A 22108-nucleotide genomic window follows, 5' to 3' on the forward strand; every position below is an offset into this window, starting at 1 on the left:
AACAAAATCACACAAAAATTATCAATGGAATTGATTTGGTCTGGATTTGGAGTCACACTCAAAATTAAAGTGGAAAACCACACTACAGGCTGATCCAACTTTGATGTAATGTCCTTAAAACAAGTCAAAATGAGGCTCAGTAGTGTGTGTGTGGCCTCCACGTAACTGTATGACCTCCCTACAATGCCTGGGCATGCTCCTGATGAGGTGGCGGATGGTCTCCTGAGGGATCTCCTCCCAGACCTGGACTAAAGCATCCGCCAACTCCTGGACAGTCTGTGGTGCAACGTGGCGTTGGTGGATGGAGCAAGACATGATGTCCCAGATGTGCTCAATTGGATTCAGGTCTGGGGAACGGGCGGGCCAGTCCATAGCATCAATGCCTTCCTCTTGCAGGAACTGCTGACACACTCCAGCCACGTGAGGTCTAGCATTGTCTTGCATTAGGAGGAACCCAGGGCCAACCGCACCAGCATATGGTCTCACAAGGGGTCTGAGGATCTCATCTCGGTACCTAATGGCAGTCAGGCTACCTCTGTCGAGCACATGGAGGGCTGTGCGGCTCCCCAAAGAAATGCCACCCCACACCATGACTGCCCCACCGCCAAACCGGTCATGCTGGAGGATGTTGCAGGCAAGCAGAACGTTCTCCACTGCGTCTCCAGACTCTGTCATGTCAGTCACATGTGCTCAGTGTGAACCTGCTTTCATCTGTGAAGAGCACAGGGCGCCAGTGGCGAATTTGCCAATCTTGGTGTTCTCTGGCAAATGCCAAACGTCCTGCACGGTGTTAGACTGTAAGCACAACCCGTTTCTAACCGTTTGAGCAGACACATGCACATTTGTGGCCTGCTGGGGTCATTTTGCAGGGCTCTGGCAGTGCTCCTCCTGCTCCTCCTTGCATAAAGGCGGAGGTAGCGGTCCTGCTGCTGGATTTTTGCCCTCCTACGGCCTCCTCCACGTCTCCTGATGTACTGGTTTGTCTCCTGGTAGCGCCTCCATGCTCTGGACACTACGCTGACAGACACAGCAAACCTTCTTGCCACAGCTCACATTGATGTGCCATCCTGGATGAGCTGCACTACCTGAGCCACTTGTGTGGGTTGTAGACTCCGTCTCATGCTACCACTAGAGTGAAAGCACCGCCCGCATTCAAAAGTGACCAAAACATCAGCCAGGAAGTATAGGAACTGAGAAGTGGTCTGTGGTCCCCACCTGCAGAACCACTCCTTTATTGGGGGTGTCTTGCTAATTGCCTATAATTTCCACCTGTTGTTTATGCCATTTGCACAACAGCATGTGAAATGTATTGTCAATCAGTGTTGCTTCCTAAATGGACAGTTTGATTTCACAGAAGTGTGATTGAAATGGAGTTACATTGTGTTATTTAAGTGTTCCCTTTATTTTTTTGAGCAGTGTATATTGGAGCCACAGCATCATACTACTTTGCTGAGGTTCTTTTTACTCTTTGGCAGCCATTCTCATTATGGGCTAAAGGCTATACTATGGCCTACTGTAGGACATATAAGTGTCTGTGTCACAGAATATGTGGTTTGATGGCTCTAAAATGCAAGGAGATTCATGCAGTATTACTATATAGTCCGTTCACACCTTGACTCGTCTGTGACATTGCCTTTGTAACCCCATACACGAGCCAAGGTGAAGTGTGTAGCTCTTGGAGTTTCCATACACTCTTGACTCTATGCTTATTCTCTGTTTTTTAAAGCAGCATCAGTCATTAGACTTGTTCTTCTGATTCAGGAAGAACAGAAGCAGTAAAAACATGATGTTTAAAATGGCGTTTAACATCAGGAGAAAGCACTTCATCTAGCAGGGGGTAAGAGTGTGCCGAGGAAAAATGGGATTTAAAGTGCTGGTGTCAGCAGAAATCAGGTGGTTTTATGCATTTCCAATACCCCATGCAATATTTTGGCAGGTATAATACAATAGTCCCAGCATCACTATTCTGTATGCAGAGTAGATTGCTAGTAGAGAAATAATGACAGCTATTTCATTCAATTCCTCATACCAGAGAGGCAAGGAAATGGATCTGTACTTTCTGTAACTTTGAAACTTGGATAATGGCTGAACAACACATGTATTTGCTGTAACTTTGAAACTTGGATAATGACTGAACAACATGTATTTGCTGTCCCAAATGACCTGGACAGGGCTTTGTAATCAAAACAAAGGATCACAGAGTATTCAGAATACAATATTTTAGTGATGTTTACTTTGTTTAAAGGGGAAGTTCACCCCAAAACACTACTGGGCCCGTCTTAACACTTGTCTGGCCATTTGTTAGTACCCCAGGCAGTTTGTAGGTGTTTTGCTTGAGTTTTTAGATGTACAGTTGAAGTCGGAAGTTTACATACACCTTAGCCAAATACATTTAAACTCCGTTTTTCACAATTCCGGACATTTAATCCCAGTAACAATTCCCTGTCTGTTAGGTCAGTTAGGATCACCACTTCATTTTAAGAAATGTCAGAATAATAGTAGAGATAATGATTTACTCATGGTTTACTCAACTAGAATTTTGATAGCATTGCCTTTAAATTGTTTAACTGGGTCAAATGTTTTGGGTAGCCTTCCACAAGATTCCCACAATAGGTTGGGTGAATTTTGGCCCATTCCTCCTGACAGCTGTTGTAACTGAGTCAGGTTTTGTAGGCCTCCTTGCTTGCGCACACTTTTTCAGTTCTGCCCACACATTTTCTATAGGATTGAGGTCAGGGCTTTGTGATGGCCACTCCAATACCTTGACTGTGTTGTCCTTAAGCCATTTTGCCACAACTTTGGAAGTATGCTTGGGGTCATTTTCCATTTGGAAGACCCATTTGCGACCAAGCTTTAACTTGGTTTGATGTCTTGAGATGTTGCTTCAACATATCCATGGAATTTTCCTCCCTCATGATGCCATCTATTTTGTGAAGAGCACCAGTCCTTCCTGCAGCAAAGCACCCCCACATCATGATGCTGCCACCCCCGTGTTTCACGGTTGGGATGGGTTTCTTCGGCTTGCAAGCCTCCCCCTTGCCAAACAGTTCTATTTTTGTTTCATGCGCTTTTTGCACCAAAGTACATTCATTTCTAGGAGACAGAATGCTTCTCCTTCCTGAGCGGTATTTTATTTTAATTTCACCTTTATTTAACCAGGTAGGCAAGTTGAGAACAAGTTCTCATTTACATTTGTAAGTGACGGCTGGGTGGTCACACGGTGTTTATACTTGCGTACTATTGTTCGTACAGATGAACGTGGTACCTTGCTCCCAAGGAAGAACCAGACTTGTGGAGGTCTACAATTTTTTTCTTTTGATTTTCCCATGATGTCAAGCAAAGAGGCACTGAGTGTGAAGGTAGGCCTTGAAATACATCCACAGGTACACCTCCAATTGACTCAAATGATGTCAATTAGCCTATCAGAAGCGTCTAAAGCCATGACATCATGGGTGTTCCTAATGTTTTGTGTACACAGTAAATACCATTCGTTAAGGGAGTGGAACAAAAAGTCAGTTTTCATTTCTGAGAGAAAATAAAACGAAAGTATCATCCCCCGTAAGCAAGATCCCTGTCAGAAAACAACAACCCTTCACAGGCTCTTCACCAGCCTCTTCCCTCAAACGTCATTCAGACAGGTTGGCGGGTAGAGGGAGCCACCTGTGACTTAGCCTGAGTAATTTATCTACACTCCTTACTAAACTCTCTCAATGCTTCTTGTCACTGAGACCTAATATAATATTATACTGAACAAAACTATAAACACAAGATGCCGCAATTTCAAAGATTTTGCCGAGTTCCGGTTCATAGAAGGAAATCAGATCCTAATCTATGGATTCCACATGACTGGGCAGGGGCGCAGCCATGGGTGGGCCCTCGTCACCCACTGGGGAGCCAGGCCCAGCCTATCAGAATGAGTTTTTCCCCACAAAAGGGCTTTATTACAGATAGAAATCATCCTCAGCCCCCCGTCACAAGGTGCATGGTCCCTTTCCACCTCCTCAGAGCAGGTGAAGAAGCCGGATGTGGAGGGGCTGGCGAGATTGTGAGGCCATGTGGATGTAATGCCAAATTCTATAAAAATGACAGAGGCAGCTTATGGTTGAGAAATGAACATTCAATTCTCTGGTAACAGCACCGTTGGACATTCCTGCAGTCATCATGCCCATTGCACGCTCCCTCAAAACTTTAGACATCTGTGGCAATTGTGTGACAAAACTGCACATTTTTTGTGGCCTTTTATTGTCCCCAGAACAAGGTGCTCCTGTGTAATGATCATGCTGTTTAATTGGCTTCTTGATATGCCACACCTGTTAGGTGGATGGATTAACTTGGCAAAGGAGAAATGCTCACTAACAGGGATGTAAACAAATTTGTGTGTATGGAACATTTCTGGGATCTTTTTTTTTCAGCTCATGAAAATGGGACCAAAACTTTACATGTTTCGTTTCATATTTTTGTTCAGCATATAAACACTTCCTCAAAGTTGTCTCATTTCAGTCTTACTTCAAAGCTCTGACAACATGTCCCTCTCTGTGTTTGGAAGGCTCATTACTTTGGCTGAGATGGCTCAGAGACTTCAGAGGTCTCAAAACCCACTTTGTCTGAGTCTCAATTTCGAGTTTTCTCTCTGTTTTGTCTGTCTTCTGAGAGAAAGTCATTAGAGATTTGGTTCTGTATTTTGTTTTGACAGCCCTGTGTTTTCAAAGGGGTTGAGGGGGAGATGTTTCTATGCTAATCCTCTCGCTACGGGATTGAGTTGTTGTTCAAATATGGGGGGCTTATAGTTGTCCTGTTTCACACATACATGTACAAGTGTGTGGTGTGAAATGCCATCGTTATACTTTAATTCATCTCTCTTGTGTGGCTTTACTCAGGTTTTTACGTCAGAGCAACTAAGACTTTGGAAATATCCAAATGTGAAACTAACCTTCACATAAATGTTGGCTTATCTGAGACAGAACATAGAGCTGTGAGCGAAATGGAAATAATTGACTCATTGCCAGTTCAGCTGCCTTGATGTCCAGGGTCCTTAAACTCTGTCACCGTACTCGTCATGATGAGCTGTTTGATTTGAATGGGAACCACACATAGCAGCACATTTTTTAAATGTACATTTTTTAAATATTTGTTTTTTACTGTATGATAAATAATGTGGAAATCTAGTCTAAAACCATTATCTCAAACTATCGGCCACATTAATTAGAATCGTGACACTGGGAGAAACTAATGATGCACTGTAAGAAAATGGGATTCAGTCCAGTGTAATATCTTTGATCTCCAGTGGAATATCTTTGATCTCTCTGTGTGTGTGTGTGTGTGTGTGTGTGTGTGTGCACAGGAAGGAAGGAAGGAGCCAGGCTCTGTACGTACGTACGTATGTACGTACTGTGCAGTTCAACATGTGTATATGAGCAACGCTCCCTTCCTTAAATGCCTCGCTGATGAAACTCCCCGTGATTTTTTATAAATGAAGGAGCCAGGTTCTGCTCCCAGCTTTACTTGCCTCATTTCCACAGGAACATATTTAGGTCTGATACTAGCAAGCTCTATTGACATGGGCATTGATCCAGTCAATGCATCCGTGATCCTTGAAGATCTCAGTCTAGTCTTGGCATTGGATCTGTAGATTTTAGATGCACGTATGGTCTAAGTTTCAAATACGTTAATTTGTCCAAGTAGCATGTCCCTGTGCATATGTTCTTGGCTGTTCTGTATGCAAGTTGACCCTCGGTCTGTTTTGGTTGGGCAGCAGCCTGTGCTGTTTGAGGTTGCAGCGGAGACCCGTGGTCTTGACATGGCTGCTGCCTGTGGAGGTTAGCAGGCATTGCTAGTAGGGAGAGGGATGAGACGGGCAGCAGCAGCTTGGAAAGAAAGGGACAAAGAAGAGTAGCAAGCGTGTTGGTATTCCTAGATGTTGCATTTGGCCTGACACACTGACCAACAAGGCAGCTTAAAAATGGTCAAAACCATATATTTTTTTCTTTACGTTTCAACATTCGTGCAGGGTTGGGAGGCAGACAGGAGCAAGGGTGTGAGTATGGCAGATGTGTGGGGGGGTACTGTAATTTTGGGGAGAAGATGGGAGAGATGTGCGCTCATTCACGCTCTGTCTGGATGCTTTTCTCCAGTTATTTTAGATTTTGTTTTTGCGTCAACCTCGAGGGCTCATCTGTGCTTTTCTTTGTCTTGGATTTTGTCTCTGTTTTTTTTGTTGTTGTTGTTGCAATTCCTTCCTGGTACCTTGGGGAGAAGTGTAACTGCTATAATGGTATCTGATTTTTTTAAAAAGAAGTGAAACAAGTATAACATATGTCCTGACATGACCTCTCCATTGGAACACGTCTATGGCTCCTGACATAAAGATGGCTTTATTGGACAGTTTGACTGCATAGACAGCCACAATAGGTAAACAATATGGGGTCTAATAGTCATCACTTGTTTGAGCCCATCCAAGTAATTGTCTCATTGTTTTACCTACATTATGCTCAGGAGTGACCGTTTCTGGGCCCATATTTATAAAGCATCTCAGAGCAGAAGTGCTGATCTAGGATCAGCTTTGCCCTTTTAAAACAAAATGTATAAGATTACATGGACAAGGGGGTACTGATTCTACATCAGCACTAATGCTCTGAGACGCTTTATAAATATGGTCAATGAGCAGCTCATATCTGATCCAGGATCCATTTCTATGGATATTTCTCAGGGTTGGAGAGGCAGACAGTGCAGCTCTTTTCCCTCTGTGCTGATCAACATGCCACGCTGTGAATTCCCCCTGCTTCTGTTTTATCTGTCGGTATCCAAACAGATTGTACGTTTCTGCTGTATGAACTAGTGTTTTCAGTGTCTGTCATGTGCTCTGAGGCTGATCCATTCTCTGTTTTGGAATTAGTTGAAATTGGAGCAGCTGTTTAAGTGAGCAATTCCCGAGACAACAAAAGAACTTGCTCAGGACTAATGGAGAAGTTTTTTTTTCCGGCTGACTGAACCATTTCATTTTCATTTTATTTACCACAACAAAGTTGACATCTCACTGTGTTTCCAAGGATCTAATTCTTCAGCATGTGAAACCAAGGGGAACAGAGCAGAAAAAAAGCATGTGGGCTAGTTATGTGCTGAAAAGGTGAAACAAGGACACTTCCATTATATCAAAAGGTCAGTATAGAAGTGTGATGTTGGCCCTCTTCACCTGCAATGGGCGAGGGACGGGACCAGCGATCGGGGGATGTCATGGCATTTGGTGGAGGATGAGAAGGACGGAGGTGGGTGTTGAATAGACCTAAAAGGTTAGTCTGCTCAAGTCAAGGGAGAAAAAAAAAAAGAGTTGGCCTTTTTGAAGTGAGAGCATGAGCAAACTTTCCCCCCTATCCCAGCTCTCCGCCCACACACTCCCCGATGCCTGGAGAGAGGGAAAGGGAGAGGGAAAGGGAGAGAGGGAAAGGGGAGAGGGAAAGGGAAAGGGAGAGGGAGAGAGGGAAAGGGAGAGAGGGAAAGGGAGAGAGGGAAAGGGGGAGAGGGAAAGGGAGAGAGGGAAAGGGAGAAAGGGAGAAGGGAGAGAGGGAAAGGGAGAAAGGAGATGGTGTGGATCAAACACACCATCATGTATCATGTGAAAGCCAGGAGAGAGGGGGAGAAGGAGAGGGGGAGAAGGAGTAGGGGAGAAGGAGTAGGGGAGAAGGAGTAGGGGAGAAGGAGTAGGGGAGAAGGAGTAGGGGAGAGGTAGGGAGGAGAGCGAGAGAGAGCACTTTACTTGAACTCTTCTCTCTCTTAGTCACGCACTAGACTGGGGTCTTACCAACACCACAGCGCATGTCTCATCTTCAGCAGGGCAACTCTGCCTCTGCACAACATTCTCTCAGCACAACAAGTCGTCAGGAAAGGAGGCTGAAGGAGCTTTAACTGAATATCGCTCCAAAGGTACAATTGTGGGGGTTTTTCTATTTGTAGTACTCTGCAACGGTGACGCGGTGGGTAGAAACTCTGCTTCAGGACTTTGTGGACACCTGGTGGGTTAGATCTGTGTGTCTCTAATCGGTGTCTCTTTCACACATACACAAAAGCCTACTGGAGATGAGCTCCAGCTGCACTGAGAACAAGCCTGTATCTTCTCAACCATGCAACGTAAGTGAGGGTGTTTAAAGGTAGTGTGTGTGTGTGTGTGTGTGTGTGTGTGTGTGTGTGTGTAATATGCCTGAGAGTGTTAGGTCATGTGTGCATTTACCAAGTAATGGTTCATTCTGTTTGTATAAGGCATTGCAGGCTGTCATTTCTTGCTACTAACAACCGTATTCTGTTCTACATTCAGTGACATTTTTGGTGACATTAGGTGGCAGTCTGTCACGTGTCAGATGCACACTTGTCATTGTTAGAGAAATAAATAAAAAGGAGACGGAGGAGAAGACAGTTTTTGTTGCCCACTGGAGCACTTTCTTGCATTATACAATGGGCTCTTTTTTCTTCCCTGAGTTACTGCAGGAGATCTTCTTTTTAACCTTTTAACGGACGACACAACCCTGTCCACGTTCACTGCAACATCTCAACTATATCAAAGCCTTGTCAAGGCATTGTAGGTCCGGGCAGCGCTGAAGGGCACTAAGCTATTGGAAGGAATCAGGCAGTGCACTCTCAGGGAAATTCTCCGAGGCATACCTCGACCCCCTGCGTGTCGCTGAACCATCATTACAAGGAAGGAAACCGTAAACCGGTGCATGGAACAATGGAATTGGTTGCGTTCCCTGCCTGGTATTTACATATTCCTATTTAATGGGTCCTTCTGTCCTATGGCTCTGCTCTTATGGGTCCGTATCTACTCTCTGAATAATGAATGGGACTTTATGTAGTGCTTGGATTTTCAATGAAAATAAGACAATGCAAAAGCAAAAATGGAGTCCTCTTCTAATTGTGGATGTGTCCAATGTTGTCACACTAAGGAGGGGATCGGTATGAGAAAATGGACACTGATTATCTGGGTTCTCCAGACAATGTCAGGCATAACACCCTTCAGTGATAGATGTTATGACTTCCATGTATATGTACAATCGTTTTTGAATATTTTGTTTATCCAGGAAGTCCCATTGAGGTCAGAAGTAGGACTGTTAGGGTGACTGTATTACCGCCACACCAGTCATGAAGGCAGTCTGACTCCACGTGACCTTTAAGTCGCTGTAATTAGGCTTCTCCAAGCTCTGATGCTGCTACTGGTCATATAGTAGCCTGCTTAACTTCCTAGGCTGGTACTGTCCCTCTAATCAGTCTGACATCGATGCAAAAGTATTTGAAAATCTAATCAAACACTTCATGAGAGCCCATGAGCTCATGTTGCATAACATTTCTATAGGCTATGCAATTGCGTGAGAAAACAGAGTGATGGCCTCTACTAAAAAGAGGACTCCATCAGCTTTCTATAGGCTAGGCCTACTATATTTATTTCTCAACTTTCCTAATATTAAGCACATTGTTTATCTTTACAACAGGAGTATAGCCTACCTGGCTGGCATGAAAATGAGCCACGGGAAAAGCGTCCTCCATTCACTATTTAAGTGCATAGACGACATGTGTTTTTTTCTTCCCATGACAGGTGCACCTCAAAACAGGTGCATGATAATGGTCCATTCTAAATCATAACTAATTTCATCCATATATTATATAGTATATGTTTTTTTTTCACCTTTATTTAACTAGGTAGGCTAGTTGAGAACAAGTTCTCATTTACAACTGCAACCTGGCCAAGATGATAAAGCAAAGTGACAAAAACAACAACACAGAGTTACACATGGAATAAACAAACATACAGTCAATAACACATAGAAAAGTATATATACAGTGTGTGCAAATGAGGTAGGAGAAGTGAGGTAAGGCAATAAATAGGCCATGGTGGTGAAGTAATTACAATATAGCAATTAAACCCTGGAATGGTAGAATGTGCAGAAGATGAATGTGCAAGTAGAGATACTGGGGGTGCTAAGGAGCAAGATAAATAAATAAATAAAAACAGTATGGGGATGAGGTAGCTTGGATGGGCTATTTACAGATGGGATATGTACAGGTGCAGTGATCTGTGAGCTGCTCTGACAGCTGTTGCTTAAAGCTAGTGAGGGAGATATGAGTCTCCAGCTTTAGTGATCCTTGCAGTTCGCTCTCGTCATTGGCAGTAGAGAACCGGAAGGAGAGGCAGCCGAAGGAAGAACTGGCCTTGGGGGTGACCAGTGAGATATACCTGCTGGAGCGTGTCGCCATGGTGACCAGTGAGCTGAGACAAGGCGGGGCTCCACCCAGCAGAGACCCTTAGATGACCTGGAGCCAGTGGGCCTGGCGAATGTAAAGACACCACTAAATTAAGAATAGTCTGATGTGTGACAATATTAGTTTATCACTTGTGAATGATGCCCAGCTTGTGCAGTAAGCAAAAAACAGCTTGCCCTTTTTTTGCGACATTTTCAAATCCTAGTCGCACACCTCATGTAGCCTAGCCCATAGACCTACAGTTGAAGTCGGAAGTTTACATACACCTTAGCCAAATGCATTTAAACTCAGTTTTTCACAATTCCTGACATTTAATCCTAGTACAAATTCCCTGTCTTAGGTCAGTTAGGATCACTACTTTATTTTAAGAATGTGAAATGTCAGAATAATAGTAGAGATAATGATTTATTTCAGTTTTTATTTCTTTCATCACATTCCCAGTGGGTCAGAAGTTTACATACTCAATTAGTATCTGGTAGAATTGCCTTTAAATTGTTTAACTTGGGTCAAATGTTTTGGGTAGCCTTCCACAAGCTTTCCACAATAAGTTGGGTGAATTTTGGCCCATTCCTCCTGACAGAGCTGGTGTAAACTGAGTCAGGTTTGTAGGCCACAACTTTGGAAGTATACTTGGTGTCATTGTCCATTTGGAAGACCCATTTGCTACCAAGCTTTAACTTCCTGACTGATGTCTTGAGATGTTGCTTCAATATATCCACGTAATTTTCCACCCTCATGATGCCATCTATTTTGTGAAGTGCACCAGTACCTCCTGCAGCAAACCACCCCCACAACATGATGCTGCCACCCCCGTGCTTCACGGTTGGGATGGTGTTCTTCGGCTTGCAAGCGTTCCCTTTTCTCCTCCAAACCTAACGATGGTCATTATAGCCAAACAGTTCTAATTCGTTTCATCAGACCAAGGATATTTCTCCAAACTTACCATCTTTGTCCCCATGTGCAGTTGCAAACCGTAGTCTGGCTTTTTTTAAATGTTTTTTTTTGGAGCAGTGGCTTCTTCCTGGCTGAGTTTCCTTTCAGGTTATGTCAATATAGGACTTGTTTTACTGTGGATTTAGATACTTTTGTACCTGTTTCCTCCAGCATCTTCACAAGGTCCTTTGCTGTTGTTCTGGGATTGATTTACACTTTTCGCACCAAAGTACGTTCATCGATAGGAGACAGAATGCATCTCCTTCCTGAGCGGTGTGATGGCTGCGTGGTCCCATGGTGCTTATACACTGCTCAAAAAAATAAAGGGAACACTAAAATAACACATTCTAGATCTGAATGAATGAAATATTCTTATTAAATACTTTTTTCTTTACATAGTTGAATGTGCTGACAACAAAATCACACAAATTATCAATGGAAATCAAATTTATCAACCCATGGAGGTCTGGATTTGGAGTCACACTCAAAATGAAAGTGGAAAACCACACTACAGGCTGATCCAACTTTGATGTAATGTCCTTAAAACAAGTCAAAATGAGGCTCAGTAGTGTGTGTGGCCTCCACGTCCCTGTATGACCTCCCTACAACGCCTGGGCATGCTCCTGATGAGGTGGCGGATGGTCTCCTGAGGGATCTCCTCCCAGACCTGGACTAAAGCATCCGCCAACTCCTGGACAGTCTGTGGTGCAATGTGGCTTTGGTGGATGGAGCGAGACATGATGTCCCAGATGTGCTCAATTGGATTCAGGTCTGGGGAACGGGCGGGCCAGTCCATAGCATCAATGCCTTCCTCTTGCAGGAACTGCTGACACACTCCAGCCACATGCGGTCTAGCATTGTCTTGCATTAGGAGGAACCCAGGGCCAACCGCACCAGCATATGGTCTCACAAGGGGTCTGAGGATCTCATCTCGGTACATAATGGCAGTCAGGCTACTTCTGGCGAGCACATGGAGGGCTGTGCGGCCCCCCAAAGAAATGCCACCCCATGACTGACCCACCGCCAAACCGGTCATGCTGGAGGATATTGCAGGCAGCAGAACGTTCTCCACGACGTCTCCAGGCTCTGTCACGTCTGTCACATGTGCTCAGTGTGAACCTGCTTTCATCTGTGAAGAGCACAGGGCGCCAGTGGCGAATTTGCCAATCTTGGTGTTCTCTGGCAAATGCCAAACGTCCTGCACGGTGTTGGGCTGTAAGCACAACCTCCACCTGTGGACGTCGGGCCCTCATACCACCCTCATGGAGTCTGTTTCTGACCGTTTGAGCAGACACATGCACATTTGTGGCCTGCTGGAGGTCATTTTGCAGGGCTCTGGCAGTGCTCCTCCTTGCACAAAGGCGGAGGTAGCGGTCCTGCTGCTGGGTTGTTGCCCTCCTACGGCCTCCTCCACGTCTCCTGATGTACTGGCCTGTCTCCTGGTTGCGCCTCCATGCTCTGGACACTACGCTGACAGACACAGCAAACCGTCTTGCCACATCTCGCATTGATGTGCCATCCTGTATGAGCTGCACTACCTGAGCCACTTGTGTGGGTTGTAGACTCCGTCTCCTGCTACCACTAGAATTAAAGCACCGCCAGCATTCAAAAGTGACCAAAACATCAGCCAGGAAGCATAGGAACTGAAGTGGTCTGTGGTCCCCACCTGCAGAACCACTCCTTTATTGGGGGTGTCTTGCTAAATGCCTATAATTTCCACCTGTTTTTTAGTCCATTTGCACAACAGCATGTGAAATTTATTGTCAATCAGTGTTGCTTCCTAAGTGGACAGTTTGATTTCACAGAAGTGTGATTGACTTAGTTACATTGTGTTGTTTAAGTGTTCCTTTATTTTTTTGAGCAGTGTGTATGTGTATGTGTATGTGTGTGTGTGTGTGTGTGTATATATCTATCTATCTATCTATCTATCTATCTATATCCTTTATTATTTTCTCGAGCGCACAGACTGGATGTCAACAGTTTAGTGAAATGTGTTTAGTTGCGGAAACATGTTACTCTCGATGTTTCCCAAATAAAGCACTGGGTAGCGGCAGGAACAGGGTTGGAGAGCCCATGGCATACAGAGTTTGGGTGGAATATCACCTGTTGGGCAGCGAGAGCATACTCCTCAAACAGTGGTTGATGATTGGAGTGAAATAAGTGTTCTTGCATTTATTTCTCAGCTGCTGGTATTAAACACAGCTCCTATTAAGACCGAAGTAGCCTACAAAACCGACCAGCGGGAAAGCTCGTGCCCTCCATTCCCTATTCAAGTGCATACACATGACATTACTTTTTCCCCCTGAAACAAATTGTACATATTAGTAAAGACAAGATTAAATTGAGAATAGTCTGATGGGTGAAAATCACTTGATGAGAGAACTGAGGCAAGGAAACGAGCCCAAGCTTTTATTTAGCTTCTTTATCAAATCATCACTAGCCTATTGTCGCACCATGCAGCCCATATCCGTTTTGATTTCTAAGACATTCTAAGGTTTGTGTCATTCACAACTAAAGTTGCCAAATAACTCTAAATATAGCATATATAGGACCTGTTTCAAGCATGGGCGAAGCCAGATTTTTTTGTTGAAAAAATTTGGATAGGTATTTTTTCTACTTGTTTCTTACATTTATTTTGCGATGTGCACCGTATATTATTTCGTAATACAATCGTTTTATACTAGTGCATAGTACTTGGCGCAACCTCGTTACATATACAAATAATTACCTATCCCAGCATATTAAGACAGTAACTTTAGACCAGGCGCACTTTAATCTCGATGGGCAAACAAGCCTGTATTTGATGTTACCATTTCTAGCACGGCGGGCAGTAGTACTATAAAAAGGTATCTTACCTTTTAGTAGACGTGTCATAAGGCGTGACCTACATCACAAGGCGCAGACGGCGAGGCTTTGAGTTTATTACGGTGATGATTTCATCGTAATCCAATGTATCTGTCAGTTGACGCTCAAAGACCGCAAACTGAAGTGGTTCAGCCAGGCACTTGTCCCTGATGTGCGAAGACGATGTTTCATCCTAGTTGTTGTTGAGAAAAGTCTCTCCACACTGCGTGATGTCACTGGAAGTGTAACAATGATCCTGAACAGAGAGTTTATATTAGGGAACATATCATCAGGGCAGCTGTCAAGTACACTCATTATGGAGGAAAAGTCAAGCTTTCCCCATGTTCATTTCCCGACTCAACTGCTGAATAATAACAGTGAATTCAGCATCCTCAATTCATATTGTATTACTGTCTCAAAAAAAAGTACTGACGTGCCCCGACACTTTTGGCCTCGGTGCACAGAACCAAATTCAAACGGTGGGAGTTGCAATGCACATATACTGCTTGCTTAAATGTTTGCTTTAATAGGACATGTACCCTTCTGTTCCCTGACATGACTGAAGCTCGAAACGAAAACCCACACGCAGAGTGGGATCCAACTCCAGGGGTTGCAACGCCAAGTCTTTTCTGAGAAATTCCTTGTGCAGACTAATCAGTGGTTTCCATGAACCCAACAGCCCTTTCTTTCATCATTCCAGCATGAATGTATCGGATGCACACAGCATTAAGTTCTCGTTTAGATTTGATCTTCATATTCATCTGCTAGTATGGCAAAATACGTGGAAGGCACAGAATGAACTTCCATCTTTTATCCCGCACAGTAACAATGATGCTGCCTGCATACTCCAGCAACTTGTTCTGATTTTCAGGGCTCATAAGCTGGCATTGCGAGGTAGTTCATTAAGCCTGTTTTGTATTTCTGAGTCATACTTTGAGATGAAATTGAAGATTTCTAATAAGTTACCTTTCTTGATTGCCTCTTCGGGTTCTCTATGCCCTCCGAGTTGAATATGTCACGAACCGGCTCAAAGCCCGTAACAAAGGGAGACAACGTGGAGATAAGGAGTAACAAAATATATATTTATTAACTAAAGCAACTAAGGAAAATATACAATGGTGTGTGTAATCAGTAATCAGTAGTGTAAGTGAGTGTTTTGCATGCATGAATGTGAGAATGCAGGGTGTTGAACGGTGCCAAAGCAAACAAACAAAAGGCCACCAAGAACCACAACACAATCTACAAAGGTGTCTGCATGGAGAGAGTCTCTCCCATGAATGTGGAAGAGGTCTATTTATCCTGGGAGACACCTGGCCCAGGTGTTTCCCATGAAGCTGACGACCCTCCCAACTCCGCCCACCGGCATCCTAATAAGGAAACAAGAACAAAGAATACTGCAGACAGAGTGGGAGGGTCGTCACAAATATCCTGCTTTGCACACATTAGAACAATATCTATGAACACTTTAACATGTGCACACGGGTTCTTTCAATAAAATCCATGTTTGCATAACCATGGACTTGGTTCAACACAGTCCCATGACTTCTAGGCCCATGGGTCACCTTGTAGGATTCAAATTTTGCAAGGACACTAACTAGCATGTCATTGTTGCCAGGTGCACGGTGTTTCCTCCGACACATTGGTGCGGCTGGCTTCCGGGTTGGATGCGCGCTGTGTTAAGAAGCAGTGCGGCTTGGTTGGGTTTGTGTATCGGAGGAAGCATGACTTTCAACCTTCGTATCTCCCGAGCCCGTACGGGAGTTGTAGCGACGAGACAAGATAGTAGCTACTACAACAATTGGATACCACGAAATTGGGGAGAAAAAGGGGTAACAAAAAATAAATAAATAAATCAAAAAAAAAAAATGTAACCAATAGTCGGAAGTCAACTTGATTGTCACAAACTATTTCTTTGTTACATTATATAGAAATTACCCATAGAAAATAAATCTCACATGCATTTCTTTTAAAAGTGTAATAAAATAAATACACAAAAATGGCCTGGGTAGGCCGTGGCCTGGGTAGGCCGTGGCCTGGGTAGGCCGTGGCCTGGGTAGGCCGTGGCCCTACGCCGCCGGTTTCGAGTGATCACTTTTATGCTCAATATAGCCACGTCATATGCGCACTGTAATGGGAAAAATCCTTTCCATTTTTGTGGAGGCCTGGAGATGCTAAAAGTATTTGTTAATTAATGGTCAATTACTGTGAGACCTGGGAGTCTTTTGCATGACAATATCCTGCTGACAAAATTTCATGACCACAACAGCCCTACTCAGGAGACCTCATTTACCAGGGAGACGTTGTCACTTATGTCAGACCATGTTACCCTAAGTCTAACAGTTTCTCTGTTGTTCCTGCAGCACCCAGCAGGGTTGGAGGCCATCAGCCCCAGTGAGGAGGTGACTGACATGGAGGACAATGAGGAAGAGGACCTGGGAGTGCTGGACGACCAGCGGAGCATCATCCTGCACCTCCTCTCCCAGCTCAAACTGGGCATGGACCTCACCCGGGTAAGACAGCCAACGCTCTCTGCTCTCTCCATGTCTTTTCCTTGGAATGTTAGAGCTGGTATGGCCAACAATGTTTACTGGTTCACTGACTGAATAGGAATGGAATGTCCTGTTTTAGGAAGAACAGATTACAGTTATGTACTGGTATGCCCATTTCACTAGCCTGCTCAGTTGAATATGATCATCAATGGCATCAAAACAGTCATGGAAGGACAATTAAAAAGCTTTTAGTTCAAATGATGACTAGTGCCGTTCCCTATCAGCACTAGTGAAGTGTCTCCCTCATGTAGTTTAATGGTCGCCTCCCGCCCTGTTTACCAGGTGGTGCTGCCCACGTTCATCCTGGAGAAACGCTCCCTGCTGGAGATGTACGCTAACTTCATGGCCCACCCGGACATGTTCCTGTCCATCACGGCTGGAGCCACGGCGGAGGACCGCATCGTACGCTTCGTGGAGTACTATCTTACCGCCTTCCACGAGGGCCGCAAAGGAGCTGTGGCCAAGAAGCCCTACAACCCGGCACTGGGCGAAACCTTCCACTGTTCCTGGGAGGTGCCTCGGGACAGAGTGAGGCCCCTCAGGTCTCAGGGCCCCAGGGAACCAGCCTCCAGGGTCCCCAACAACACCCAACCGCAGGACGGTCCGTCGGGGAGCGAGTGTTACCGCGTTCGCTTCATGGCCGAGCAGGTGTCACACCACCCGCCTGTCTCAGGGTTCTACTGCGAGTGCCCAGAGAGGAGGATGTGTGTCAATGCCCACGTGTGGACGAGAAGCAAGTTCATGGGCATGTCCATTGGTGTGTCCATGATAGGGGAAGGTGAGTGAAAATATGTGCTTCCGGGTTCGTTGAGGCTCAGCTAAAAGCTGACACCATAAGTACATGACTGAGTTCAAATCATACACTTTTCTTAAGCTTATGCTCATGTTTTGGAATATACACGGAGATACAGTTGGTGGCAGTTTGAATGGGATTGGCAACGCGCATGTTCCTGCCACCTGAGGAGCTGTGTTTTTCAGCCATCTATTTCCTATGTTTGAGGGGTGCAAAAGTCTTGTCACTTAAATATCGCTGGTTTGATTGCTTTCACTTTACTTTCATACTCTTGCTTGTGCCTCTGTCTGTTCCCCCCCATTTAACGTTCTGACCACGGAAATGCTTGTAATGACCTGTCAAACACACCCATGAAATGGTCTCAATGGAATACATTGTCTTTCCGTTGCAGCTATGAGAAGGCTAAAGCTTAGTGTGGGACTAAACGCATCGTCTCCACACTTACATCAGAAGAAAGAGAAGAGAGACAACTTTATTTTGATGGGGGGGTCTTTTTTTTGTGGAATTGAAAAAAGTAATTATTTTACAAATTAGATGCGCTGAAATCAAAAAAACTCCTGAAAATGAAGACTCGGATTATAGTTATATTATTTCTCATTTCGCAAACAATGTAAAGTATGTATGGAGAGGAGTAATCTAGAGCCAAGCGTGTTGATTTTCTATCCGAGGATATCCTGCACTTGTTGAATTATGCAACAGAACGTGACTGTAATGAATGAGGCAGTCTACACAGAGCAGATGCAGGAAGGCCTAGACAGAGCAGGTGAGTGCAGGAAGGCCTAGACAGAGCAGGTGAGTGCAGGAAGGCCTAGACAGAGCAGGTGAGTGCAGGAAGGCCTAGACAGAGCAGGTGAGTGCAGGAAGGCCTAGACAGAGCAGGTGAGTGCAGGAAGGCCTAGACAGAGCAGGTGAGTGCAGGAAGGCCTAGACAGAGCAGGTGAGTGCAGGAAGGCCTAGACAGAGCAAGTGAGTGCAGGAAGGCCTAGACAGAGCAGGTGAGTGCAGGAAGGCCTAGACAGAGCAAGTGAGTGCAGGAAGGCCTAGACAGAGCAGGTGCAGGAAGGCCTAGACAGAGCAGGTGCAGGAAGGCCTAGACAGAACAGATGCAGGAAGGCCTAGACAGAGCAGGTGAGTGCAGAAAGGCCTAGACAGACAGAGTGCAGGCCTAGACAGAGCAGGTGAGTGCAGGAAGGCCTAGACAGAGCAGGTGAGTGCAGGAAGGCCTAGACAGAGCAGGTGAGTGCAGGAAGGCCTTTACAGAGCAGGTGAGTGCAGGAAGGCCTAGACAGAGCAGGTGAGTGCAGGAAGGCCTTTACAGAGCAGGTGAGTGCAGGAAGGCCTAGACAGAGCAGGTGAGTGCAGGAAGGCCTAGACAGAGCAGAGTGCAGGAAGGCCTGAGTGCAGGAAGGCCTAGACAGAGCAGGTGAGTGCAGGAAGGCCTAGACAGAGCAGGTGAGTGCAGGAAGGCCTAGACAGAGCAGGTGAGTGCAGGAAGGCTGGTTGCAGCACTGTTCCACTCCTTTATGTTAATATATGCAAAATCAATACCCCATGTATTTATGCAAATTAGAGTACTATTATTTTTATTTTAACACAATATTTAAAAAATCCCCGATACCTTTAGAGAGAAAAAAAAGTGAGATTTGTACAGTAACTGTAATTCCTGAATTCCCACAAATCCTTGAGCTCCATAAATGATTTGCCCCTGACAGGAAAATGTTTTATGTGCTTTTAATGCAGTCATTATCTGATGGATTCTTTTCATTGTAAAAGTTTGGAGTATCTTCATCTATTGTCCAACTGTTGCATGAATTAGAATTGTTTTTAAAACCTTTCAACAATGGTGATTACTGCAGCCAGTTTTTACTCTCGTTCTGTACCTACCCATTGTGCATAGTCCTATGGAAGGGTATGCAAGTTCTCTGATGACAATCAATACATGAGTCCTCTATCTGCCCTCTTGACGCCACAATGTAGGCCTTTCTGAATGAGTCACAGAATACAGGAAGCCCTTGAACAGAATAGACTGAATCTGTATACATGTTATACTGATTCACCACGGCCAGAAAATATTCTCAGGCGTACCTTTTTTTTAATGCCTAGTCATACCACAGGGTTTGTGCATTCACTTTGGGATTGCTTTTGAAGCACAATGGTGACCCTCTCACATTTAGAGGCCTGTGTGGTTTGGCATCTTTTGAGTATTGTGCCTCTAATGAAAATATAATGCTTTTTTTTTAAGCGGATGATATTTTGTGCTGCATTGATTGGTGCTGATTAAGATGATGTCTGATGGCGAGGTAAACATGTGTATTCATTCAGTGACATTGGATATATAGTACAGCACTTTGCATACACAGTATGAAGAGTTGGACAAGGTAAGACCAAAGGGTCGAGGAGAGGGCTCGATTGTGAAGGAAATGTTTCCCACTTGAAATATAGCCAAACGAGTATATGCCAGCCCAGTCATGTGATGAACTTCCACACGATTTCTCTCCTGACTCAATTAGTGTTTTCACATACAGATCTCATTCCTCGCTAAAGTGAACTCTGGTGGTAAAATAAAGCAAAACAACTAAGTTGTCGTTGTGTTCACACTTCCCTTGCCTTTGACAGTTCACTTCACCTATTTTGTGGTCCGAGTTCCTCTTTGCATTTACATTGCTCTGTTTAAGAAAGGAACCCAGATCTTTTTCCAACATTCACGCAATGCACTCTGGGTTTTTATAAAGTGCAAGGACAAGCTATTCCATCAGAATGTGTTATCGGACAGCTAGATATACCATATACCTACTTACATTTTGGAAGTTAATAGATTGCATTTAGTTAATCAGAAGATACTATTAACATGTAAATATTGGTAACAGAATACATAGCAGAAGAATAACTGCAGATTAAATAATGCTGTAATGGGAAATTGTACACCCAATGTAGGCTACCGTCCCCTTAAGAGCTGGAATGGATTTAGTTCCCTATGTTGTGATTCTCACCAAATATGTTGTCGTCTTTTCACCCTTATTCAACCCCCACAATCGAATAAGCAGCTTGTGAAGCTCTCTTGGAATGTTTGTGCATCCTTGACGGTGACTAATCAATAGGCCTAACCAAAAACAGCATGTTTTTGATTTTTTTTGCCAACCTGCACAACTGTCATCTTCTCTTGACTTTGGCACTAATGTGGGTTTATTGCAGTAGTCTAATGCGTGGTGCAGGAATAATGACAAGCAAACCAGGGGAGCTCGACAAGCAAACCGGACCGTGAAATTCAAGCGAACCGAACTCGGACCACGTCTTGAGATGGTTCGCTTTGGGGTCTCTTTTGAGGGGTCTGGTTTCCTTCGCAGTATTCAAAATTTGCTTGTTATTTTTTTTTAGCAATAATATGTATTTTATTGTATTTATTTAACCCTTATTTTACCAGGTAAGTTGGCTGAGAACACTGTCATTTACAGCAACGACCTGGGGAATAGTTACAGGGGAGAGGAGGGGGATGAATGAGCCAATTGTAAACTGGGGATGATTAGGTGACCGTGATGGTATGAGAGTCAGATTAAGAATGTAGTCAGGACACCGGGGTTAACACCCCTACTCTTATGATAAGTGCCATGGGATTTTTTGTGACCACAGAGAGTCAGGACACCGGGGTTAGCACCCCTACTCTTATGATAAGTGCCATGGGATCTTTTGTGACCACAGAGAGTCAGGACACCGGGGTTAGCACCCCTACTCTTATGATAAGTGCCATGGGATCTTTTGTGACCACAGAGAGTCAGAGCACCTGTTTAACATCCCATCCATCCCATTCGGGAGGAGTTAGACTGCTCATAAGATAGTTAACAGTAGAGGGCAATGGCATTGAATGGATGCTAATTCCATTCCATTCACTATGCTTCCCTATACTTCACTATGCTTCCCTATACTTCACTATGCTTCCCTATGGTTCACTATGCTTCCCTATGGTTCACTATGCTTCCCTATGGTTCACTATGCTTCCCTATGGTTCACTATGCTTCCCTATGGTTCACTGTGCTTCCCTATGGTTCACTGTGCTTCCCTATGGTTCACTGTGCTTCCCTATGGTTCACTGTGCTTCCCTATGGTTCACTGTGCTTCCCTATGGTTCACTATGCTTCCCTATGGTTCACTATGCTTCCCTATGGTTCACTATGCTTCCCTATGGTTCACTATGTTTCACTGAGGTTCACTATGCTTCACTGTGGTTCACTATGCTTCCCTGTGGTTCACTATAGGGTTTTACGTGATAACCCCCATAGGTTTTTTTGTAGTAGAAGATGATTGGTTTCATGAGTAAGACATGAAAGCAATAGTGTCAACCCACAGAGGAGCAGAAATTGGTGGGATTATTCATTTGTCCTATATGACCAAACAGAATGTACAGTGATATAGGTGAAGAGATGTTGTAGGTCAGAGTTCACTTTATAGCGTCCTCCCTTACGGGGAATCAAGTCCATGAACCCCAAGAGATGTGTCTGTGAACATCACAAAGGGAGAGAAATCAATGCATGGGGCGACGCGGGGTTGTGCACAGTGGGTGTCCGCCGTTCTGCCGGAGTAACTGGGAAAACCTTGGTTGATGATCCCACCATTTAATGTTGTTAACGAGGCACTTTTTTTTCTGTTCAACTCCAACACTAATGAAGAACATTTCACAGGCATTTTTCTACCCAGTGAAAAAATTCATCCTAGAGGAGTATATTTATGGTCTGGAGATAGTGTCTTTCATCCT

General features: G+C 44.5%; 1 protein-coding gene across 2 annotated transcripts in view; it reads left to right on the forward strand.

Annotated features, from left to right (window-relative positions):
• The window catches only part of LOC112264983 (oxysterol-binding protein-related protein 10-like), a 131078-nt gene that overhangs the window by 101920 nt on the left and 7050 nt on the right, over positions 1-22108 (forward strand). For both annotated transcript variants that reach the window (XR_006078622.1, XM_042295740.1), the window contains exons 8-9: positions 16380-16529; positions 16851-17346. Coding sequence is in view for 1 of the 2 variants with exons in the window: in XM_042295740.1 (XP_042151674.1) it covers positions 16380-16529; positions 16851-17346 (646 nt within the window). In the remaining variant the exon portion in view is untranslated. The remainder of the gene's footprint in view (positions 1-16379; positions 16530-16850; positions 17347-22108) is intronic.

The sequence above is a fragment of the Oncorhynchus tshawytscha genome, linkage group LG13, assembly GCF_018296145.1.
Source record: "Oncorhynchus tshawytscha isolate Ot180627B linkage group LG13, Otsh_v2.0, whole genome shotgun sequence".
In the NCBI taxonomy this organism is placed as follows: domain Eukaryota; kingdom Metazoa; phylum Chordata; class Actinopteri; order Salmoniformes; family Salmonidae; genus Oncorhynchus; species Oncorhynchus tshawytscha.